This window comes from Salmo salar, chromosome ssa06 (genome assembly GCF_905237065.1).
Source record: "Salmo salar chromosome ssa06, Ssal_v3.1, whole genome shotgun sequence".
NCBI classification, from domain to species: domain Eukaryota; kingdom Metazoa; phylum Chordata; class Actinopteri; order Salmoniformes; family Salmonidae; genus Salmo; species Salmo salar.
Window position 1 is genome coordinate 83,570,778 of NC_059447.1, and position 26,947 is coordinate 83,597,724.

The 26,947-nt window shown below is 45.3% G+C and overlaps 1 protein-coding gene across 2 annotated transcripts in view; it reads left to right on the forward strand.

The window, feature by feature from the left end:
• LOC106608229 (forkhead box protein N3) overlaps window positions 1-26,306 on the forward strand; it is an 89,818-nt gene extending 63,512 nt beyond the window's left edge. Inside the window, exons 5-7 of one of the 2 annotated variants that reach the window (XR_006770342.1) lie at window positions 16,794-16,902; window positions 19,557-21,694; window positions 21,801-26,306. Coding sequence is in view for 1 of the 2 variants with exons in the window: in XM_045721092.1 (XP_045577048.1) it covers window positions 16,794-16,902; window positions 19,557-20,052 (605 nt within the window). In the remaining variant the exon portion in view is untranslated. Of the gene's footprint in view, window positions 1-16,793; window positions 16,903-19,556 lie in introns of both variants that reach the window. The other variant, XM_045721092.1, reaches the window with a different exon arrangement.
• Window positions 26,307-26,947: the final 641 nt, after the last annotated feature.

A 26,947-nucleotide genomic window follows, 5' to 3' on the forward strand; every position in this document is an offset into this window, starting at 1 on the left:
ACAGCTCAATGTCCCAGTCCCACAGCTCAATGTCCCAGTCCCACAGTTCACTATCCCAGTCCCACAGCTCACTATCCCAGTCCCACAGCTCAATGTCCCAGTCCCACAGTTCACTATCCCAGTCCCACAGCTCACTATCCCAGTCCCACAGCTCACTATCCCAGTCCCACAGTTCACTATCCCAGTCCCACAGCTCAATGTCCCAGTCCCACAGCTCACTATCCCAGTCCCACAGCTCACTATCCCAGTCCCACAGCTCACTATCCCAGTCCCACAGCTCAATGTCCCAGTCCCACAGTTCACTATCCCAGTCCCACAGCTCACTATCCCAGTCCCACAGCTCAATGTCCCAGTCCCACAGTTCACTATCCCAGTCCCACAGCTCAATGTCCCAGTCCCACAGCTCACTATCCCAGTTCCACAGCTCAATGTCCCAGTCCCACAGCTCACTATCCCAGTCCCACAGCTCACTATCCCAGTCCCACAGCTCACTATCCCAGTCCCACAGTTCACTATCCCAGTTCCACAGCTCACTGTCCCAGTTCCACAGCTCACTATCCCAGTTCCACAGCTCACAGCCTTGGCCTATTGGAAGTTTCTATGCTGTAATAATATAATGTCTCTGCATCTCCTCCATTCTAGCCTTGCTCTTCAAGCTTATATAGTGTAGGTGATGGGTGACTGCTTTACGTTCCATTTCAAAATTATACAAGACCTGTGTAAGTTACAACCCATTGTAAACCATATATGTAAAATAAAATAAAGTTGCACATTCCATAAGACATAAACATTAAGACACCTTCTTCTTCCCTAGTCCTTTTCAGCTGCAGCATATTGTATATAGGAGTTAGAGTTCTGTGTTTTATATAGGAGTTCTGTGTTCTGTGTTTTATATAGGAGTTAGAGTTCTGTGTTTTATGTAGGAGTTCTGTGTTCTGTGTTTTATATAGGAGTTCTGTGTTTTATATAGGAGTTCTGTGTTCTGTGTTTTATATATGAGTTATGTGTTCTGTGTTTCATATAGGAGTTCTGTGTTCTGTGTTTTATATAGGAGTTCTGTGTTTTATATAGGAGTTCTGTGTTTTATATAGGAGTTCTGTGTTCTGTGTTTTATATAGGAGTTCTGTGTTTTATATAGGAGTTCTGTGTTCTGTGTTTTATATATGAGTTATGTGTTCTGTGTTTCATATAGGAGTTCTGTGTTCTGTGTTTTATATAGGAGTTCTGCGTTCTGTGAGTTCTGTGTTTTATATAGGAGTTCTGTGTTCTGTGAGTTCTGTGTTTTATATAGGAGTTCTGTGTTCTGTGAGTTCTGTGTTTTATATAGGAGCTCTGTGAGTTCTGTGTTTTATATAGTCATTCTGCATTCTGTGAGTTCTGTGTTTTATATAGGAGTTCTGTGAGTTTTGTGTTTTATATAGGAGTTCTGAGTTCTGTGTTCTGTGTTTTATATAGGAGTTCTGTGTTCTGTGAGTTCTGTGTTTTCCTGGCAGCAGAAGTGTTTTGACTGAGAGAGAGGACACTTTGAAATGGTTTCTTTCCCAAGGTCCGCTGGGAATGAACTTTAACCCTGAAATCTGGACACTGCGTCTGATCCCTTTTGGCTGCAGGCTCACACAAGCCCACACACACACACAAGCCCACACACACACACACACACACACACACACACACACACACACACACACACACACACACACACACACACACACACACACACACACACACACACACACACACACACACACACACCAGAGCCATGTGGAACAAATTTAAGAGTCTGAACATAAAGCACATGAAGGAACCCTCCTAGTCATCTCTCTCTGGCTGAAGCTGACCCAAAAAGCAGAGTAACACACACACACACACACACACACACACACACACACACACACACACACACACACACACACACACACACACACTCGCTCTCTGTTTAGTTCTTGTATGCCCTATTCTCTGTCTTGGTACTCTGTCCAGAACTACTTGTCAGTGCTGTGAAATTGGGGTATTTTCTCTCTCTTCTTGATAATGACAGGGCATAAAGATAAAGTGTGTTTTCTCCCATCTCAGTTTACAGCATGCTTCTCAGGGTTTGTCTTGGCTGTGTGCTTAGGGTCGTTGTCCTGTTGGAAGGTGAACCAGTCTGAGGTCCTGAGCGCTGTGGAGCAGGTTTTCATCAAGGATCTCTCTGTACTTTGCTCCGTTCATCTTTCCCTTGAGCTTGCCTTGTCTCCCAGTCCCTGCCATTAAAAAACATCCCAACAACATGATCCTGCCACCACCATGCTTCACCGTAGGGATGGTGCCATGTTTCCTCCAGACAGGACACTTGGCATTCAGGCCAAAGAGTTCAATCTTGGTTTCATCAGACCAGAGAATCTTGTTTCTCATGGTCTGAGAGTCCTTTAGGTGCCTTTTGGCAAACTCCAAACGGGCTGTCATGTGCCTTTTACTGAGGAGTGGCTTCCAAGGGGTCACTCGACCAGAAAGGCCTGATTGGTGGAGTGCTGCAGACATGGTTGTCCTTCTGGAAGGTTCTCCCATCTCCACAGAGGAACTCTAATGCTCTGTCAGAGTGACCATCGGGTTCTTGGTCACCTCCCTGACTGTAGCGGCTGTCGGAAGAGAGAGTAGACCAAGGTGCAGCGGAGTTAGTGTTCATCATGATTTTAATTTAATAAAGAACACTACACAAAACAAAACGAGAAAACTGACAGCCAAACAGTCCTGTCAGGTGCAAAACACTCAACAGAAACAATTACCCACAAAACCCAAAGGAAAAACATGCTCCTTATGTGTGACTCCCAATCAGCAACAACGAACTTCAGCTGTGCCTGATTGGGAGCCACACACGGCCCAAAACAAAGAAATACAAAAAACCTAGAAAACGAACATAGAACGCCCACCCAATGTAACACCCTGGCCTAACCAAAATAAAGAACAAAAACCCCCTCTCTATGGCCAGGGCGTTACACTGACCAAGGCCTTTCTCCCCCGATTACTCAGTTTGGCCGGGCGGCCAGCTCTAGGAAGAGTCTTGGTGGTTCCAAACTTCTTCCATTTAAGAATGATAGAGGCCACTGTGTTCTTTGGGACCTTCAATGCTGCAGAATGGTTTTGGTACCTTACCCAGATCTGTGTCTCGACACAATCGTGTGTCCGAGCTCTACGGACAACTCCTTCGACCTAATGGCTTGGTTTTTGCTTTGACATGCACTGTCAACTGGGTTCCCAAGGGCTCCAGAGTGGCACAGTTGTCTAAGGCACTGCAAAGAGGCGCCACTACAGTCCTTGGTTTGAATCCAGGCTGTTTTACATCCGGCTGTGATTGGGAGTCCCATAGGGCGGCACACAATTTGCACAGCGTCGTCCGGGTTTGGCTGGGGTAGGCCGTCATTGTAAGTAAGAATTTGCCTAGTTAAATAAAGTTTTTTTTTAAAACTGTGGGACCTTATAAAGACAGGTGTGTGTCTTTCTAAAGCATGTCCAATCAATTGAATTCACCACAGGTGGACTCCAATCAAGTCTTTATTTAACTAGGCAAGTCAGTTAATTAAGAAGAAATTCTTAATTTCAATGACAGCCTAGGAACAGTGGGTTAACTGCCTTGTTCAGGGGCAGAACAACATATTTTTACCTTGTCAGCTCGGGGATTCAATCTTGCAACCTTTCAGTTACTAGTCCAACACTCTAACCAACACTCTAATAGTAAAGTAAAGATACCCCCAAAAACAACTTAAGTTGTGATTTAAAATGTTTTTTACAGAAATACTTTAGGCCAGGCAAAGCAGCTCCAGGGTTAGCGTTAGGCCAGGCAGTGCAGCGCTAGGGTTAGGCCAGACCAGGGTTAGGCTTAGGCCAGGCCAGGGTAGGGCATTCTGTGTGTATCTAGTGTAAACAGGATCTGTCTGGCAGCCTCCCAAATAGCACCGTATTCCCTATATTCTCGCAGATAGCACCCTATTCCCTATATTCTCCCAGATAGCACCCTATCCCCTATATTCTCCCAGATAGCACCCTATTCCCTATATTCTCGCAGATAGCACCCTATTCCCTATATTCTCCCAGATAGCACCCTATTCCCTATATTCTCCCAGATAGCACCCTATTCCCTATATTCTCACAGATAGCACCCTATTCCCTATATTCTCGCAGATAGCACCCTATTCCCTATATTCTCCCAGATAGCACCCTATTCCCTATATTCTCGCAGATAGCACCCTATTCCCTATATTCTCGCAGATAGCACCCTATTCCCTATATTCTCCCAGATAGCACCCTGTTCCCTATATTCTACCAAATATTACACTATTCCCTATATGGTGCACTGGTCAAAGGTAGTAAAGGGAAAAGGGTGCCATTTGAGACGCTGGCTCAACAGAGTTATTTCCTGCCTCTCCTCCGCTGTAGCATGATCTACCACTGTTTGGCATGTGGAATGGGAGCGGTCGCCACGGCAACGGAAAGCCTTGCCCACCACCGGAGCGAGAGAGAGAGAGCAGAAAAGGGGGGAGGGAAGGAGAGAGGGGAATGTTAACCCAGAGAGACCTAGCACAGATAGACATACGTACATACTGGCACGCACACAGCACACACACACAGCAAGTGATCGAGATTACAATGGAGACAGCGTGCAGGCATCCTTGCCTGCCTGCAGGCAGGTAGGCAGGCAGGCAAGGATGCAGGTAGGCAGGTAGGCAGGCAGGCAGGGATTCAGTTAGGTAAGTAGGCAGGCAGTTAGGCAGGCACGCAAGGACTTACTGATAAGGAGCCGCATTACCAGTATTATAGTTAGCCCCACAACCAGAGTCAATAGGATTAACATGGATAGTCTTCAGTTCTACCTCAGGAGCTAATAGAATTAGACAGCAGACATACAGCTGGAAAAACAGTCACATACAGTACCTTGTGGAAAGAGAAAAACAGTCATGTACAGTGCCTTGTGGCAATAGAAAAACAGATGGGCTACATCTTAGTGCTGTGCTGTGATGAGATAGTGGCAGACCACATTTGTGATGTAACATGCTGTCTACAACATGCTGTCGTAGGCAAAATCAAAAGCAAATGGTGGTCATCAGTGAGTACGGTTATATACCCACAATAATATGATGATTGTGAATAGCCAGATTAATATAATAGTTACATTTAAATGTTTACATGCGTTTCAAGAACTACAATTTTCCTACTAATCCTGTTTACATCCTGACACATCTGATATCAGGCCACCTGATGAGACTTTGATGAATGCTGAAAATCGGCACTCGAAATAAACATTCTACCACAGCGACGATGATATTTGTGCGAAGCCTAAAACTATTTCTAAGACAAATACTTTCAGTTTTTCCGAACTCACTTCACTTGCGCAAAAGAATGAAACTCGTGCTGCTCATGCTAGCACATATGCAGATCAAATACACTGCTGTAACTCTGATTAAGGAATTTCCATGTTGTAATAATTTGAAAGATTGCTCAGAAAACCAGGTGTTTTATTCAGCGTACGCTTACTTTGATTATGATCTTATGCTGATTAAGATAAGCAGAGTAAGTTGTTTACATGACTAATGCCATACTTGGCCTTCTGCCATAATTAGTTTTTTATCGAATTGTTAGTGTGCATGTAAACATACTCATTTCTGAAAAGCACACTGACCCCAGATATCCAGAGAGAGATGTGGATGACAGCTGTTTTACTGAGCTGAACTGGAGAGTCTGTGATGAGATGAGCTGAGCTGAGCAGCCAGCTTCAAATAAATTCCAGTCAAAAGCCTAGCGCATAGAATTTAAAAGGTATTATCGGATATTATTCATCCTAATCAGACAGGTTTTTTACATGGACAATACATTGGAGATAATATAAGACAAGTACTGGATACAATAGAACACTATGAAAAATCTGGGAAACCAGGCCTGCTATTCATAGCTGACTTTGAAAAGGCTATTGATTAAGTATGACTGGAATTTATATATAAATGCCTGGAATATTTCAATTTTGGAGAATCTCTTATAAAATCGGTTAAAGTTATATATAGTAACCCATGGTGTAAAATAGTAAATAATGGCATCTCAGATGTTTTAAATTGTCAAGAGGAGTAAAACAAGGTTGTCCACTATCAGCATATCTATTTACTATGGCCTTCAAAATGTTAGCTATTAAAATCAAATCCAACAATAATATTAAAGGGTTAGAAATCCAGGGCTTAAAAACAAAAGTGTCATTGTACGCTAATGATTCATGTTTTCTTTTAAATTCACAATTTGAATCCCTCCACAGCTTCATAGAGGATCTAGATACATTTTCTAACCTTTCTGGATTACAACCAAATGATGATAAGTGTACTATATTACATATTGGATCACTAGAAAATACAACTTTTGCATTACTGTGTAGTTTACCAATTAAATGGTCTGACGGGGATGTGGACACACTCGGTATACATATCCAGAAAGAACTAAATCATCTCACTACAATACAAGTTAATAGAAAGTTTGCAAAATAGATAAGATATTGCTGCCATGGAAAGGAAAATACCTGTCTATTTGTGGAAATATCACCTTGATTAACTCTTGGGTCATATCCCAGTTTACCTATTTACTTATGGTCTTGCCTACACTCAGCAACCTGTTTTTTTAATTATATGAGCAAAAATATTTCCTTTTTTTTAATGGCAAGCCAAACGAAATTAAACGGGCTTATTTATATAATCAATATGAGTTCGGAGAGCACAAAATATTAAAGCATTAGACCTCTCACTAAAGGCGTCCATCATACAAAAGTTACACTTATATCCAAACTGGTTCTCTAGCAGATTAGAGAGAGAAGCTCTCATGTTCAAGAACAGCCTTTTTCCCTTTATTCAGATTACAACTTCTCACTTTCGGTTATTTGATAATGAAATAATCTCTAAAATATAGCTATTTTTAAAACAAGCCATAGAAAATTGGTTGCAGTTTCAGTTTAATCCACCAGAAAAGGCAGAACAAATAATACAACAAATATTGTTTTTATTCTCAAGTATAGTAATTGATTTCTAAAACATACTCTTTGATAAATAAAAAAAAGGTATAATCTTTGTAAATTATATCCTAAATAGGTCTAGCGGAGTTATGTCACACATGCAGCTAACTAAAATATATGGCAATGTATGGTCTACCCAAAAGTACAACCAACTAATTGCAGCTAATTGCAGCACAATACAAATAGTCTGGCTAGCCATTTGATTAGCTGTTCAGGAGTCTCATGGCTTGGTGGTAGAGGCTGTTAAGAAGCCTTTTGGACCTAGACTTGGTGCTCTGGTACAGCTTGCTGTGCGGTAGCAGAGAGAACAGTCAATAACTATTGGTGACTGGAGTCTTTGCCAATTTTTAGGGCCTTCCTCTGACACCACCTGGTATAGAGGTCCTGGATGGTTTTAAGACACCTTGACATTTGTTACTTTACAGGTTTATTCCAAAATTGATTATTTAAAAAAGAATGGGAGAAACTCCCCACATACAGGTGTTCCAAGCTTGTAGATTCATACCCAAGACAATTCGAGGCTGTAATCACTGCCAAAGGTTCTTCAACAAAGAACTGAGTAAAAGGTATGCATACTTATGTAAATGTACTATTTCAGTATTTTTTTTTTTATTCATTTGCAAAAATTTCGAAAAACCTGTTATTGCTTTTTCATTATGTGGTATTGTGTGTAATTTGATGAGGGGGGGACTATTTAATCAATTTTAGAACAAGGCTGTAACATAAAAAATGTGGAAAAAGTCAAGCGGTCTGAATACTCTGTGTATATGTACAGATTTACAAGAAAATATATGGGGGAGCGTCTGTGATGAGCTGGAGCGTAACTGGAGCGTCTGTGATGAGCTGAGCTGAGCAGCCAGCCTTAAATAACTGGAGCGTCTGTGATGAGCTGAGCTGAGCTCAGCAGCCAGCCTCAAGTAACTGGATCATATGTGATGAGCTGAGCTGAGCTCAGCAGCCAGCCTCAAGTAACTGGAGTATCTGTGATGAGCTGAACTGAGCTGAACAGCCAGCATCAGGTAACTGGGAAATGAACTGAGCTCGGCAGCCAGGCTCAAATAACTGGAGCATCTGTGATGAGATGATCTGAGCTCAGCAGCCAGCCTCAAAAAGCTGGAGCGTCTGTGATGAGCTGAGCTGAGCAGCCAGCCTAAAGTAACTAGAGCGTCTGTGTGAAGATGAACTGAGCTCATCAGCCAGCCTCAAATAACTGGAGTGTCTGTGATGAGCTGATCTGAGCTGAGCAGCCAGCCTCAAGTAACTGGAGCGTCTGTGATGAGCTGAGCTGAGCAGCCAGCCTCAAATAACTGGAGCGTCTGTGATCATCCTCTCTTTCTAAATATCTTTCTCAATATCCTCTCTTTCTCAATATCTCTGTCTCTCTATCCTCTCTTTCTAAATATCTCTTTCTCTCTATCCTCTCTTTCTAAATATCTCCTTCTCTATCCTCTCTTTCTAAATATCTGTGTCTCTTAATCTATTTCTTTCTGTAAAACTTTCTCTAAGTAAGTTATGCAGACAACAAGCTCTTGCAGTCTCACTGTAGAGTTGGATGTTTCTCCAAATGTCAAAATTCTAAATGTTTTTGACACCCTGGGTTGACTCCTGCTCAGCATAGTTCTGGTTCTCCAAATGCCAAATTTAGAAGGTTAAGGTTTTGGATAGGGTTAAAACATTAAGTTTAGGCAGTCATTCTGGATGTGTAGCGTAAGGGTTAAAGGTTTTTAAAGTGTCCACCATTGGGGTTGAACATGTAACCTTCTGATCCAGTGTCATGGGATTCAGCAATCCACCACTCCCATCCACAACACCACTCCCAAAACTGAAGTCTACTTAATGGTAATAGTGCTCACTGTTGCCCCTAGTGGCCGGTTTTCAATGCATTTCCCGAAGTGCATAGATGTCCAATATCGAAGTCAATCTTGAGTGATCTGCCTGAGGCAGAGCATAACAGAACATTGTCCTAGCCATACGTAGAAACACACACACGCACACACAATCCCCTCCCCTCCCCACACACACACAATCCCCCCTCCCAGCACACACACAATCCCCTCTCCACACACACACACACTCCCCCCTGAACACTCACAATACCCCCTCCCCACACACAATCCCCCCCTCCCACACACACACTCCCCCCCTCCCACACACACAATCCCCCCAAAGAAACAATCCCCCCTCCATACACACAAATCCCCCTCCCACACACAATCCCCCCCACACACACAATCCCCCTCCCACACACAATCCCCCCTCTCACACACACAATCCCCCAAAAATCCCCCTCCCCACACAAAATAGCCCCCCTCCCACACACAATCCCCCCAAACAAACAATCCTCCCTCTCCCCACACACAATCCCCCCCAAACAAACAATCCTCCCCCTCCCCACACACAATCCCCCAACACACACAATCCCCCCCAACACACACAATCCCCCCAACACACACAATCCCCCCTCCCCACACAATCCCCCCTCCCACACAAACAATCCACCCCTTCCACACACACAATTGCTACCTGGCCAAGATAAAGCAAAGCAGTTCGACAACATACAAAAACACAGAGTTACACATGGAGTAAAACAACATACAATCAATGATGCAGTAGAAGAAAAAAAACAAAAACAAAAAGAAAAAATCAAAAAATCCCCCCACACACACACAATCCCCCCACACACAATCCCCCCCACACACACAATCCCCCCCACACACACAATCCCCCCCACACACACAATCCCCCCCCACACACAATCCCCCCAGACACACAATCCCCCCCACACACACAATCCCCCCCCCACACACAATCCCCCCACACACAATCCCCCCCACACACACAATCCCCCCCCACACACACAATCCCCCCCACACACACAATCCCCCCACACACACAATCCCCCCACACACACAATCCCCCCCACACACACAATCCCCCCCACACACACAATCCCCCCACACACACAATCCCCCCCCACACACACAATCCCCCCCACACACACAATCCCCCCACACACACAATCCCCCCCACACACACAATCCCCCCTCCCACACACACAATCCCCCCTCCCACACACAATCCCCCCCACACACACAATCCCCCCACACACACAATCCCCCCACACACACAATCCCCCTCCCACACAAACAATCCACCCCTTCCACACACACAATCCCCCTCCCACACACACAATCCCCCCTCCCACACACACAATCCACCCCACACACATTTTTTATTAATTTTTTATTTATTTCACCTTTATTTAACCAGGTAGGCAAGTTGAGAACAAGTTCTCATTTACAATTGCTACCTGGCCAAGATAAAGCAAAGCAGTTCGACAACATACAAAAACACAGAGTTACACATGGAGTAAAACAACATACAATCAATGATGCAGTAGAAGAAAAAAAAAAAAGAAAAAAAAGACAAATCAAAAAAATCCCCCCCCACACACACAATCCCCCTCCCACACACACACAATCCCCCCACACACACACAATCCCCCTCCCACACACACAATCCCCCCCAGACACACAATCCCCCCACACACACACAATCCCCCTCCCACACACACACAATCCCCTCCCACACACACAATCCCCCCCACACACACACAATCCCCTCCCACACACACACAATGCCCCCCCACACACACAATCCCCTCCCACACACACACAATCCCCCACACACACACAATCCCCTCCCACACACACACAATCCCCCCCACACACACAATCCCCCCACACACACACAATCCCCCTCCCACACACACAATCCCCCCCACACACACAATCCCCCACACACACACAATCCCCCTCCCACACACACAATCCCCCCCCACACACAATCCCCTCCCACACACACAATCCCCCCCACACACAATCCCCCCCACACACAATCCCCCCACACACACAATCCCCCCCACACACACAATCCCCTCCCACACACACAATCCCCCCCACACACACAATCCCCCCACACACAATCCCCCCCACACACAATCCCCCCACACACACAATCCCCTCCCACACACACAATCCCCCCACACACACAATCCCCCCACACACACAATCCCCCCCACACACACACACACAATCCCCCCCACACACACAATCCCCCCCACACACACAATCCCCCCCCACACACAATCCCCTCCCACACACACAATCCCCCCGCACACACACAATCCCCACCACACACAATCCCCTCCCACAAACACAATCCCCCCCACACACACACAATCCCCCCCACACACACAATCCCCCCACACACACAATCCCCCCCACACACACAATCCCCCCCACACACACAATCCCCCCCACACACACAATCCCCCCCCACACACACAATCCTCCCCCACACACACAATCCCCCCCCACACACAATCCCCCCCACACACACAATCCCCCCCACACACACAATCCCCCCACACACACAATCCCCCCCACACACACAATCCCCCCACACACAATCCCCCCCCACACACACAATCCCCCCCACACACAATCCCCCTCCCACACACACAATCCCCCCCACACACATTTTTTATTAATTTTTTATTTATTTCACCTTTATTTAACCAGGTAGGCAAGTTGAGAACAAGTTCTCATTTACAATTGCTACCTGGCCAAGATAAAGCAAAGCAGTTCGACAACATACAAAAACACAGAGTTACACATGGAGTAAAACAACATACAATCAATGATGCAGTAGAAGAAAAAAAAAAAAAGAAAAAGAAAAAAGACAAATCAAAAAATCCCCCCCCCACACACACAATCCCCCCCACACACACACAATCCCCCTCCCACACACACACAATCCCCCCCACACACACACAATCCCCTCCCACACACACAATCCCCCCCACACACAATCCCCCCCACACACACAATCCCCCCCACACACACACAATCCCCCCACACACACACAATCCCCTCCCACACACACAATCCCCCCCCCACACAATCCCCCTCCCACACACAATCCCCCCCACACACACAATCCCCCCCACACACACAATCCCCCCACACACACACAATCCCCTCCCACACAAACAATCCACCCCTTCCACACACACAATCCCCTCCCACACACACAATCCCCCCTCCCACACACACAATCCACCCCACACACATTTTTTTATTAATTTTTTATTTATTTCACCTTTATTTAACCAGGTAGGTAAGTTGAGAACAAGTTCTCATTTACAATTGCTACCTGGCCAAGATAAAGCAAAGCAGTTCGACAACATACAAAAACACAGAGTTACACATGGAGTAAAACAACATACAATCAATGATGCAGTAGAAGAAAAAAAAAAAAGAAAAAAAAGACAAATCAAAAAATCCCCCCCCCACACACACAATCCCCTCCCACACACACACAATCCCCCCACACACACACAATCCCCCTCCCACACACACACACCCCCCCCAGACACACAATCCCCCCCACACACACACAATCCCCTCCCACACACACAAATCCCCCTCCCACACACACAATCCCCCCCACACACACACAATCCCCCTCCCACACACACAATCCCCCCCACACACACAATCCCCTCCCACACACACAAATCCCCCCCACACACACAATCCCCTCCCACACACACACAATCCCCCCCACACACACAATCCCCCCCACACACACAATCCCCCACACACACACAATCCCCCCACACACAATCCCCCCACACACACAATCCCCTCCCACACACACAATCCCCCCACACACACAATCCCCTCCCACACACAATCCCCCCACACACAATCCCCCCACACACACAATCCCCCCCACACACACAATCCCCCCCCACACACACAATCCCCTCCCACACACACATCCCCCCCACACACACAATCCCCCCCACACACACAATCCCCTCCCACACACACAATCCCCCCACACACACAATCCCCCCCACACACAATCCCCCCCACACACACACAATCCCCCCACACACACAATCCCCCCCACACACACAATCCCCCCACACACAATCCCCTCCCACACACAAATCCCCCCCGCACACACACAATCCCCACCACACACAATCCCCTCCCACAAACACAATCCCCCCCACACACACACAATCCCCCCCACACACACACAATCCCCCCCACACACACAATCCCCCCCCACACACACAATCCCCCCCACACACACAATCCCCCCCACACACACAATCCCCCCCCCCACACACACAATCCCCCCCACACACAATCCTCCCCCACACACACAATCCCCCCCACACACAATCCCCCCCCACACACAATCCCCCCCACACACACAATCCCCCCCACACACACAATCCCCCACCACACACAATCCCCCCACACACAATCCCCCCCACACACAATCCCCCCCACACACACAATCCCCCCCACACACATTTTTTATTAATTTTTTATTTATTTCACCTTTATTTAACCAGGTAGGCAAGTTGAGAACAAGTTCTCATTTACAATTGCTACCTGGCCAAGATAAAGCAAAGCAGTTCGACAACATACAAAAACACAGAGTTACACATGGAGTAAAACAACATACAATCAATGATGCAGTAGAAGAAAAAAAAAAAAAAGAAAAAGAAAAAAGACAAATCAAAAAATCCCCCCCCACACACACAATCCCCCCCCACACACACAATCCCCCCACACACACACAATCCCCTCCCACACACACACAATCCCCCCCACACACACACAATCCCCTCCCACACACACACAATCCCCCCCACACACACAATCCCCCCACACACACACAATCCCCCCCACACACACAATCCCCCCCACACACACAATCCCCTCCCACACACACAATCCCCCCCCACACACAATCCCCCCACACACACAATCCCCCCACACACACAATCCCCCCCACACACACAATCCCCCACACACACAATCCCCCCCACACACACAATCCCCCCACACACAATCCCCCCCACACACAATCCCCCCACACACACAATCCCCCCCACACACAATCCCCCTCCCACACACACAATCCCCCCCACACACACAATCCCCCACCACACACAATCCCCCCCCACACACACAATCCCCCCACACACACACAATCCCCCCACACACACAATCCCCCCACACACACAATCCCCCCACACACACAATCCCCCCCACACACAATCCCCCCCACACACACAATCCCCACACACACACAATCCCCCCACACACACAATCCCCCCACACACACAATCCCCCCCACACACATAATCCCCCCACACACACAATCCCCCCCACACACAATCCCCCCCACACACATAATCCCCTTCACACACACAATCCCCCCCACACACATAATCCCCCTCACACACAATCCCCCCTCCCACAGACACACACAAACCCCCCCTCCCCACACACAATCCCCCCTCCCACAAACACAACCCCCCCCACACAATCCCCCTCCCACAAACACAATCCCCCCCACACACATAATCCCCTCACACACACAATCCCCCCTCCCCACACACAAACCGTGACCTGTATACTCTCGTTGGCTGGCCCTCGCTACATATTCGTCGCCAGACCAACTGGCTCCAGGTCATCTATAAGTCTTTGCTAGATAGAGCTCCGCCTTATCTCAGCTCACTGGTCACCATAACAGCACCCACCCGTAGCACGCGCTCCAGCAGGTATATCTCACTGGTCATCCCCAAAGCCAACACCTCCTTTGGCCGCCTTTCCTTCCAGTTCTCTGCTGCCAATGACTGGAACGAATTGCAAAAATCGCTGAAGTTGGAGACTCATATCTCCCTCACTAACTTTAAACATCAGCTATCTGAGCAGCTTACCGATCGCAGCTCATCTGTAAATAGCCCATCCAACTACCAACTACCTACCTCATACTCATTTTTATTTACATTTTTTGCTCATTTGCACACCAGTATTTCTACTTGCACATCTATCTCTCCAGTGTTAATTTGCTAAATTGTAATTACTTCGCTACTATTGGCCTATTTATTGCCTTACCTCCTTACTCCGTTTGCACACACTGTATATAGATTTTACTATTGTGTTATTGACTGTACGTTTGTTTATTCCATGTGTAACTCTGTGTTGTTGTTTTTTGTCGCACTGCTTTTCTTTATCTTGGCTAGGTCGCAGTTGTAAATGAGAACTTGTTCTCAACTAGCCTACCTGGTTAAATAAAGGTGAAATCATAAAAAAAAAATTAAACTCCCCTCACACATACCCCCCCCCACACACACACAACCCCCCCATCCCACACACACAACCCCCCACGCACACACAACCCTCCCCACGCACACACAACCCCCACGCACACACATCCCCCCCATCCCACACACACAACCCTCCCCACACACACAACCCCCCATCCCACACACACAACCCCCCCCACACACACACAACCCCCCATCCCACACACACAACCCCCCCACGCACACACAACCCTCCCCACGCACACACAACCCCCCACACACACAACCCCCCATCCCACACAGACAACCCCCCCCACACACACAACCCCCATCCCCCACACACAACCCCCCACGCACACACAACCCTCCCCACGCACACACAACCCCCCACGCACACAACCCCCCATCCTACACACACAACCCCCTCACACACACAACCCCCCATCCCACACACACAACCCCCCATCCCACACACACAACCCCCCCACGCACACACAATCCCCTCACACACACAACCCCCCATCCCACACACACAACCCCCCCACGCACATACAACCCCCCAACGCACATACAACCCCCCACACACAACCCCCCATCCCACAAACACAACCCCCATCCCACAAACACAACCCCTCCACACACACAATTCCCCCCTCCCCACATACACAATCCCCCCCACACACACAACCCCCCAACCCCTCCCCACACGCACAATCCCCCCCCCCAACACACACGTCAAGGTATAGCTACATAAAAATATCAACAGACTGTGTGCGTTAACATCAACACAATGCTGAGACCTATGAGCCTGTTAACCCCAGCCATTGGGCGGCATTTAGCCTAATGGTTAGAGCGTTGGGCCCCTTAGCAAGGCAGTTAACCCACTGTTCCACAGGCACCAAAGACGTGGATGTCGATTAAGGCATTCCCCTGCACCTCTCTTACTCAGTAAGGTTGGGTTAAATGCGGAAGTCATTTATGACAGTTGCTCGCTTAATTTAGCCTCTTCTCTCCCATCAATAACGCTCTGCTGGACTATTCACAGAACCAATGAATAATCAGTGAACTGATCACAGGTCTTTTTGAGGTGTATAGGCTAGCTTATGATTCTGGCTTCTTATTCATTATTTCCCTACAGTGAATTCAGGGAGTAGCCCAGACCAGTCAATCCAACACCTTAGCCATTTACGACAATGTTGCTATGTGTTTACGACAATGTTGCTATGTGGTTACGACAATGTTGCTATGTGTTTACGAAAATGTTGCTATGTGGAACAACTTTTTGTTCTGTGTATAGATGTATGCATGTGTATTTGTGTGCATTTCTGTGTGTGTGTGTGTGTGTGTGTGTGTGTGTGTGTGTGTGTGTGTGTGTGTGTGTGTGTGTGTGTGTGTGTGTGTGTGTGTGTGTGTGTGTGTGTTTGGAGAAGGAGGTGTTTCTGTACCCTTGAGTTCCATGCATACAGGGACCTTTCAAATGTTTGCATCCTTTTTGTGTGTGTGTTTTCTTGTGCACACTAGTGTCTGTTAGCATGTATTTGTTGGTGTGTATCTCTATGTAAATCCTTGTGTCTCCTCCTCTCTCTGTAGTTTCTGAAGGCGTGATCCAAAATGGGGCCTGCGTCAGGAGCCATTGTCTGTTTCCTGTCATCCGATCCCTACCCATTAGCCCTGTGGGCAGAAGGACCACTGCGATAAGGTCAGTGTCACGGCTGTCGAAAGGAGGAGCGGACCAAAGTGCAGCGTGTGTGTTGTTCCACATTTCATTTATACTGTGAAACTATGCAATACATCTAAATAAACTAGAATATCAACAACAACAAAAAAAAATGTGACGCAGAGGAGAAACATACACTACTCAAAAACAATCTCCCACAAACCCAGGTGGGACAAACACCAACTTAAATGACCTCCAATTAGAGACAACGATGACCAGCTGCCTCTAATTGGAGATCATCCCAAACAAAGCCCAACATAGAAATACAAAACTAGAACAACCCAACATAGAAAATCTAACCTAGAAAAAAAAAAATGTCACGCCCTGACCTACTCTACCATAGAAAATAACAGCTTTCTATGGTCAGGACGTGACAGTCAGTGAGCCTGTCAATCAAATGTTGGGTTATGATGTATGGCTGCACCTTGAGTACACACACACTCACCCCCCACCTTCCCAAAAGTATTTTTCCACCGTTTACCATTTACATAATCACACATTAATTTGTTTATTATTATTATACTCCAACTGAAACCACCACACAAAGGTATTTGGTATTTTATTTGGTTTAGTACAGTACTACATGTTGAGTTCAGTCTTGCCTATGGGCCCTGGTCAAAAGTAGTGCACTATATAGGGAATATGGTGCTATTTGTAAGTCTTATCACAACCAGGTGTGTTTCTACCAGCCATCACACTGGTTTAGTCCTGTGAAGAGCCTGGTGATTCAGAGAAGCTTTAGGAACAGGCCTGGACATGCTTATCCATCATGGGAGCATGAGAGCATGAAAGGACACACACACACACACACACACACACACACACACACACACACACACACACACACACACACACACACACACACACACACACACACACACACACACACACACACAGAGGCATGCTCATACACACAGAGGCACACACATCCACACATGGATGCACACACACACGCACACCATGTCATGAATTAAACATCCCCACTGGCAGGGCAGCAGCTCATATAAGGTATGCATGGAATATTTCATCATTTAGAAGATGGTATGTCCTTCCTATGAGATATTAATGCTGCCAGACTGTCCTGCTAAAGGAAAATGAGGTCCAGTCCGAGCGAGGGGTGTGCTGTGGTGTGAACGGACAGATGGAGTACTTTGATTTATTTATGGCGCGATGCTCTGATCAGCTTTTATGGTATATCAAATGTACTATTGTAATGACACAGTAACTATACAGAAATACACTATAGATACTTTTGTATGTGGACACCCCTTCAAATAAGTGGGTCCGGCTACTTTAGCCATACCCGTTGCTGACAGGCGTATACAATTGAGCATGCAGACATGCCATCTCAATAGACTAACATTGGCAGTACAATGGCCTTACTGAGCTCAGTGACTTTCAACGTGGCACATTCATAGGATGCCACCTTTCCAAAAAGTCAGAACGTCAAATTTCTGCCCTCCTAGAGCTGCCCCGGTCAACTGTAAGTGCTGTTATTGTGAAATGGAAATATCTAGGAGCAACAGTGGCTCAGCCACAAAGTGGTAGGCCACAGAAGCTCACAGAACGGGACCACCGAGTGCTAAAACGTGCAAAATTTGTCTGTCCTCAGTTGCAACATTCACTACCGAGTTCCAAAGTGCCTCTGGAAGCCACGTCAGCACAATAACTGTGCGTCGGGAGCTTCATGAAATGGGTTTCCATGGTCAAGCAGCTGCACACAAGCCTAAGATCACCATGTCCAATGCCAAGTGTCGGCTGGAGTGGCGTAAAGCTCGCCGCCATTGGACTTTGGAGCAGTGGAAACTTGTTGTATGGAGTGATGATTCATGCTTCACCATCTGGCAGTCTGACGGACAAATCTGGGTTCAGTCTATGCCAAGAGAACGCTACCTGCCCCAATGCATAGTGGCAACTGTAAAGTTTGGTGGAGGAGGAATAATGGTCTGGGGCTGTTTTTCATAGTTCAGGCTAGGCCCCTTAGTTCCAGTTTTGGGAAATCTTTACACTACAGCATACAATGACATTCTAGACGATTCTGTGCTTCCAACTTTGTGGCAACAGCTTGGGGAAGGACCTTTCCTGTTTCAGCATGCCAATGTCCCCATGCACAAAGAGAAGTCCCTAAAGAAATGGTTTGTTGAGATCGGGGTGGAAGAACTTGACTGGCCTGTACAGAGCCCTGGCCTCAAAACCATCTGTCACATCTACTCCTGCTCCTCCCCTTTTTCGTTAGGGCAAATTAAGTCTAACATTTTTAAGTGGAAAATACGAACTTTAGAAGCCTTTTTAACCCTGAATACACAACAAGTTAGGATTTTCCTCTGCGATTTCCCCAGCAGGAAAATGATCTGCAACAACAGAGTGATCAAATTAAGATAGTATACCTGTATACCTCCTGGACCGGACGCTAATCTATCGCAGGGCCTTACCCCCAATCTACAGTATCTCTTTAATGTTTCTGAGTGCCAAGCAGAGACGCATTGGGTCCAATTTGTACAGTCTTCGGTATGACTCGGCCCGGGATTGAACTCCCAACCTTCCAATCTCAGTGCAGACACTCTAACCAAGAATGTAGTCTGTTTACATTAAGAGTAACTATAGCCTTCCTATCTCTCCTGTGTGTCTTTTTCCAGGTCAGCTCTGGGGGACTACCTGACCCCCTGTGACTACCCCTCCCACCCTCCCAGCGACGACCTCCAGGAGGACCACAACTACAGCAATGCCAAATCCCCCAGCATTCCCTGCTCTTCCCAGGGGCCCTCCGTGTCTGACGAAGACGATGACATCATTGCAGTGGAGGTGGGAGTCCACCGAGGGGTCAAATCCGAACCAAAAGAAGTCCCACTGGACTCTGCCTCCGTCTCCTTCCTATCCCAGCATGCCCGGCGACGGGGACTGCCCTGGACCAAAAACCGCCTGCGGGCCCTGGGTGATACGCTGCCGCTGAAGAAGCGCCGTTCGGCAGCATTGGCGGAGAAGCCGCCGTTGGAGAGCGATGATGAGGAGATGAAGGAGGCGGCTGGGTCGTTGCTCCACCTGGCGGGTGTCAGGGCGTGCCTCAACAACATCACAAACCGAGCCAAGGCTGCTCAGAAAGAGAAGGAGCAGAAAGAGGCCCTCAGAAACTAACTAATGCCAGGCCATAGAGAGGCCTACACATCAGGCCTGTATACCTGGCCTATACACCTGGCCAGCACACCTGGCCCGCACACCTGGCCTACCCACCTGGCCAGAACACCTGGCCAACACACCTGGCCAGTACACCTGGCCTACACACATATCGCCATGGGCTAGAAAGTAATCGCTGAGACACGCCACAAAGACCAATGGCTAAAAGCAGCGGGTTGGCGTGGTGTGTTGCAAGGTGTGTTAGCAATCACCTGCGGGGTGTTGACAAATGGTGGAGATTCAACATGTAGAAACATCGTGAAATGAACAGAAAAGGACGGCAGATATTCTGGTCAGAGGAGACGGACACCAGCTGCTTCTAACCATTGGTGGTGTGTTGTGTCTCTGACGCCTGATTCCCACTATAAACCCAAACTAAAGCCTATACTGTGCTGGCTCTGAACATTTATTTTCAGATTGTCCTTCCCAGCATGGTTCCAGCAGCAACTATGGTAGATGAGGGTAACCAGGCCAGGAAGCCCCAGTACATCTCGGCTTGGCTCAGCTCAACTTTGGCTTCAATAGTGTGAAAAGGGTATATGGCCAGGCCTGAGCACAGAGGCCTTCAGTAGGACTACACGCCAGGTCTACACAGTGACCTATCAACCACCAACGGGCCAGGAGATAGAACTCTATTCAAGCATTAGTCTCAATAGACATTACTTCATCTATCTCTCTCTATCTCTCTCTAGCTCTCTTTCTCTCCTCCAGGGGCATTAGGAGAATCCTACTTATTTGTGGCAATATCAAAAATCTCTGTTTTCCTATGCGTTTCCTATACGTTTCCTATATGTTTCACTCTAACTCTGATGGGTAATTGATTCTCATGTGTCTCTGTTGATATTTTTATGTTGTGTAAAGGGGATGTAAGCCATAGAAAAATATGTTTTGTCACTAATTATGGAAAAACATAGTAGAAAATGTAATGGTTGAGGAGAATAGCTGAGCGTTTTGTGTAATCTGTAAGTGTTTCGTCTGTGAATCTGTAGCAATTGTCCAGTAATGAAAGCAAGGAAGTTGAGCCAATAATACTTCCAGTTTTAAAACTGTTCAAACTTGCTGCTCACACATCCTACGCCCATGAGCACAAAATGTAAGACTGTGCCAAAGACAAGCGACCAGGTTGCCTGATGTAGCCAATCTGCTTACAAAGACAAATATAAAGGCATTGCAACATCATATATGGTCGTGTATGGCTCAGTTGGTAGAGCATGGCTGTTGCACCACCAGGGTTGTGGATTCAATTCCCGTGGCCACTCGCATAAATTGTATTCACGCACGACTGTAAGTCGCTTTGGATAAAAGCATCTGCTCAATGGCAATTATTATAATATTTTTACATCAGAAGATCTTCAGAGAAGAGACAGGAGAATACCGTAAATGTCTAAACAATTGTGAAAATCATGCATGCACTTAATTGACATTCATTACAGCAATTTCTATTACCAATAGTAAAGACATCATGGAGAACGGGGCACGATTCCTTTAAGAGCACTTTTTAATATTTAAGGATAATTAGAACTTTACTGTTACAATGTTTTTGTTGTCATGGTGATGACTTAGTGCCGGGTCAGAGGCAATATATCTCCTCCATCTTGTGCTTGTTGCTCATCTGCATCTGAAATGGCACCCTATTCTCTTTATAGTGCACTAATTTGTCCAGAGCTTCATGGGCTCTGGCCAAAAGTAGTGCACTATATAGGGAATAGGGTGCCATTTCAGACACAGTTTCACTTAGACTATGTCCCTCAAACTCTTCCAGTATTTGTCTTCCATTAAAAAGTGAATGTCAGTTTAAATATACCCCATGTTACGACACCTGCCTATCATTTAACAGACTCACAAAACTATTTACATAAATTGTGGATTCGTTGTCGTTTTATTTCTGTTTGGAATGTTTCCCATTCTTCCTCTACCTACTCTCATAAAAGTACAAGCAATTTGTCCAGTCTGGACAACTGTAAAAAGGTTCGAAAATATTTTATTTTTCCTTTCTTAATTGAAGCAATTTGACCTGCAGGACTTTCTCAGTTATATTGCATGGGTGCTTGTAAATAAGATACAAAAGTCAATCTTTTTTTATTCAAAGATCATGTAATATAAACAATGTATTTAGCATGAAGCATGACTTATTTTCATATAAACTTAGATCCTACAAGAGAAAACAAAGTTTTTGCAGACAATTCTTATACCCTCGATTTTGTTTAATTTAATTTAGATATTTTTTTTTGTAAATTGATATTGTATTTCTTCAGATGAGCAGGTTTATAAAGACAAATCTTCTTCAGGGAGAAATGTTATGGGGAAATCACTCTGCAATTATGAGGCCCTTCTACTCTGGGCTTTAGGTATAACAGACCTGGGTTTAAATACTATTTGAAAGCTTTCAAATACTTTGAATGACGTTGAGTGCCAGATGGGCAGGGTTTGTACTTTTGGGACTTTTCTATTAGTTCCATTGAGGCAAGCTCTATCAAGCACAGCCCAAGTATTTTAAATTATGTCAAATACTGTAGCGTTTAAACCCATGTCTGTTAGGTATAAGATTGAAAAGCCTCTAGTATGGTTTTCAGTCTTCTTCCTCTTAAAAGATAAATATGTCAATGTTCTAGTGTTTTTCAGAAGTTATCAATAGTGTGTGTGTGTGAGTGTTTGTGTGTGTCCAACAACCATACACCCTTTAACATTGTGCCTGTTCTCAAGGCTTTGTGTTCCAATGTCTTTGATTGACATGATTTCATATTGAGCAGCACATATTTCTTTATTTATCACAATATTTTGTCATTTTGTGACTATGTTCCTATTGGGTCCTAGTTCTCCTGGCAGAAACCTCAGTGTAAACTGACGGAGTATAAGGAACTGTTTGACATGGAGTTTAGAATTCCTCAGAATGTTCAGAACAAGTTCCACTGTTCTAATTGGCTCCCTAGCCTACACCAGATTAGCATAGGCAAACCTTTTGTTCAAAGTTATGTCAGATACAATATATTAATGTATGACTCAATAGAGCCTGTTTTTATGGATGATTTACTTTGGAAAAATGACAGTACAAAGGAAAAGTATTATATAATGAGTGATGTTTAAACCCTGCCAATTGTTTAGGTTTTGAGTGATTCAGTACATTTAGCCCACTGCTGTAGAAGATTAGTGTAAGCTATAATGAGAATACATTAAAGCCTTAGTCAGTTCATGCTCTGGTATGTTCATATATACATGCATACATTTAAATGTTACATTTTACCTTTATTCGACTAGGCAAGTCAGTTAAGAACAAATTCTTATTTACAATGACGGCCTACCGGGGAACAGTGGGTTAACTGCCTTGTTCAGGGGAAGAATAACAGATTTTTACCTTGTCAGCTTGGGGATTTGATCCAGCAACCTTTCGATTACTGACCCAAAGCTCTAACCACTAAGCTACCTGCCGCCCAATACTGTACATACATACATACATACATACATACATACATAATGCATACTGTACATACTGTACATACATACATACATACATACATACATACATACATACATACATACATACATACATACATACATACATACATACATACATACATACATACATACATACATTGGAGTGAGATAATGAATATGTTTCTGGTACAACCAGCAGAGGTAATAGTGTTTGGACTGAGGTTATGTGCAGAGTAGAGTCAGAGTAGAGTCAGAGAGGTCCAGAGTGTCAAAGTAGAGTCAGAAAGAGTCAGAGAGAGTCAGAGTAGAGCCAGAGTTGGTTACAGTAGTGGTTTAGAGCAGGGTTTCCCAAACTCGGTCCTGGGGTCCCCCTGGGTGCACGTTTTGTTTTTGCCGTAGCACTACCCAGCTGATTCAAATAAATACAGCTTGATGATGAGTTGGTTATTTGAATCAGCTGTGTAGTGCTAGGGCAAAAAAGCAAAACGTGCACCCAGGGCCACAGGACCGAGTTTGGGAAACTCTGGTTTAAAGGAAAGGCAGAGAGTGACGACAGTAGTGGTTTAAAGGAAAGGCAGAGAGTGACTACAGTAGTGGTTTAAAGGAAAGGCAGAGAGTGACTACAGTAGTGGTTTAGAGGAATGACAGAAAGTGACTGTGACAGCTAGACAGGGAGACAGACAAGCAAATGTTCTGAGTTCCATTGAGTTCCATTGTCATAGTATTCTATCAGCTGTGATAGAGAACAATGACATTCTATACAATTCAATGTGCTTCTATCAATGTTTACATGAAGAAGAAAGAGCTACCTGGTCGTGTCTGAAATGGTTCTATATTCCCAATATATAGTGCACTTCTTTTGATGAGAGCCCTGGTCAAAAGTAGTGCACTACATAGGGAATCAGGTGCCATTTCAGACACACACTTACTGTCCCTGTATACCTTGCTGCCATCTCCAACCCCCCCCCGAGCACAGCCTCAATCCGTCAGGGCATTGGACTCTACAAGGTGTTGAAAGCGTTCTACAGGGATGCTGGCCCATGTTGACTCCAATGCTTCCCACAGTTGTGTGGAGTTGGTTGATGTCCTTTAGGGGATGGACCATTCTTGATACACATGGGAAACTGTTGAGCGTGAAAAACCAAGCAGCGTTACAATTCTTGACACAAACCAGTTTGCCTGGCACCTACTACCATACCCCGTTCAAAGGCCCTTAAATATTTTGTCTCATCCATTCACCCTCTGAACAGCACACATACACAATCCATGCCTCAATTGTCTCAAGGCTCAACAATCCTTCTTTAACCTGTCTCCTACCCGTCATCTACACTGATTGAAGTGGATTTAACAAGTGACGTCAATAAGGGATCATAGCTTTCACCTGGATTCACCTGGTCAGTCTATATCATGGAGAGAGCAGGTGTTCTTAATGTTTTGTACACACAGTGTAGTGGACTACTTTTGACCAGGGCCCATAGGGCTCAGGTGCAATTTGGGACGCATCCAGTGACATGCAGGGAAGGAAGATGAACTCATGGCCCTATAATGTTCGGCTTTACAAATACAACGATACCTGGAACTAGGACTGACTAACTGAATGACATGGAAAATATGAGAAGAAAAGGCTTCACTGCCTGAAAAGCCCTCGAATTAAAAACAAAAGTTTTAACTAAAAACCTGCCAAACTTAATCATGCTCAATATAAGGTGTGCCTCCCAAATGACAACCTATTCCATATCTAGCTCACTATGTTTGTCAAAAGTGCCGTTGGGGTGCCATTTTGGACTCACACAAGGCCTGCCATTTTCATTTTCTCTGACAATACGTTACAATACTGCCATGTTGGTAACTATTTCAGAAGTGTCAGAATGCCATCAGATAGAGATGTCAAATGTCAAATTATTTATCTATGAGATGACAATGTAATACAGAGTATCTACACCCGGCTGTTTGATTGATTTTCAAATGAATGTTTGATTCTTTCCTTTTTGTGCAATAATATTGCCAAAGACTGATTTCAAACTATTTCATCCATTCATTCATCCATTCATTCATTCATGTAAATATCATATTGTCCAATAACTGTGGCAAAAAAAAGTATCAATGTTGTTTTTTTCCTTTCCATTTTTCTAAAACCTACAATAATGTTTGTGATGTAATGTCTTCCAGTTGCAATAAATGAAAAATACAAGTTGCAAAAGATGACCTGAACTCGACTCTTGTGCGCGAAAGAAACCATGTATTAAGCATGTAATAAACATGTATTAAGCATGTTATAACCATGTTATTGATCTCAACCCTAATCAGCCCACACGTTACAGAAGTGCATGAAAAAAAGTTGACTATGACTGTGATATGTGTTTGTCCTACCTAGCTACCTTAATAAGATGAATGCACAAACTGTAAGTCGCTCTGGATGAATGACTAAAATGTCAACGGAAATGCAAACGCTTGAAAGCTCAGTTGACTGAACTCACCTTTGAACTCTTCACATACTAAGTAAATTGATCAATAGGTTATTCAGGCCAGTGCCTGTCATTGGCTCACACAGAGTGTTTCCTGGTAGTCTTAAACAAATCTACTGTGAAACAAAAGTATACACCTCACACACATGGTTATGGACTTAAAGAAAGAAGACACCTGTACCACTTCAGATATAGATTTAAAATGCATTCAACTTTGAGTTTGCATATTAATATTACACTTTCTATACATCACAGAAGTCTGAAATATAACAAAACCGTTTGACATAGAAACACAGGATTTTCGGCAGGTTTTAAAAATTTTTTTATTAATGATGAAATTAAGAAGAATATGAATAACATTCCACCCCTTGAGGCCACTAGGTAATTTGCCTGCAGGAAAGGCTACATACAAGCCACTGCCTCCCAGCACAGCATAGCTCAGATACGGCTCAGCATAGCTCAGCACAGCACAGATCATGAAAGCTATGATTCCTAATTGATGTCACTTGTTAAATCCACTTCAATCAGTGTAGATGAAGGGAAGGAGACAGGTTAAAGCAGGATTTTTAAGCCTTGAGACAATTGAGACATGGATTGTGTATGTGTGCCATTTAGAGGGTGAATGATCAAGACAAAGATTGAAGTGCCGTTGCTGCTGGGTTTTTCCCACTCAACAGTTTCCTGTGTGTATGAAGAATGGTCCACCACCCAAAGAACATCCAGCCAACTTGACACAACTGTGGGAAGCATTGGAGTCAACATGGTCCGGCATACCTGTGGGCCAGCATCCCTGTGGAACACTTTCGACATCTTGTAGAGTCCATGCCCCGACAAAATTTAGACTGGGGGTTGCAACTCAATATTAGGAAGGTGTTCCTAATGTTTGGTATAGTCAGTTTATGTACAGTATATGAAAAGATGAAACGGATTAAATAAATGTATACATGGTAGCCTATACA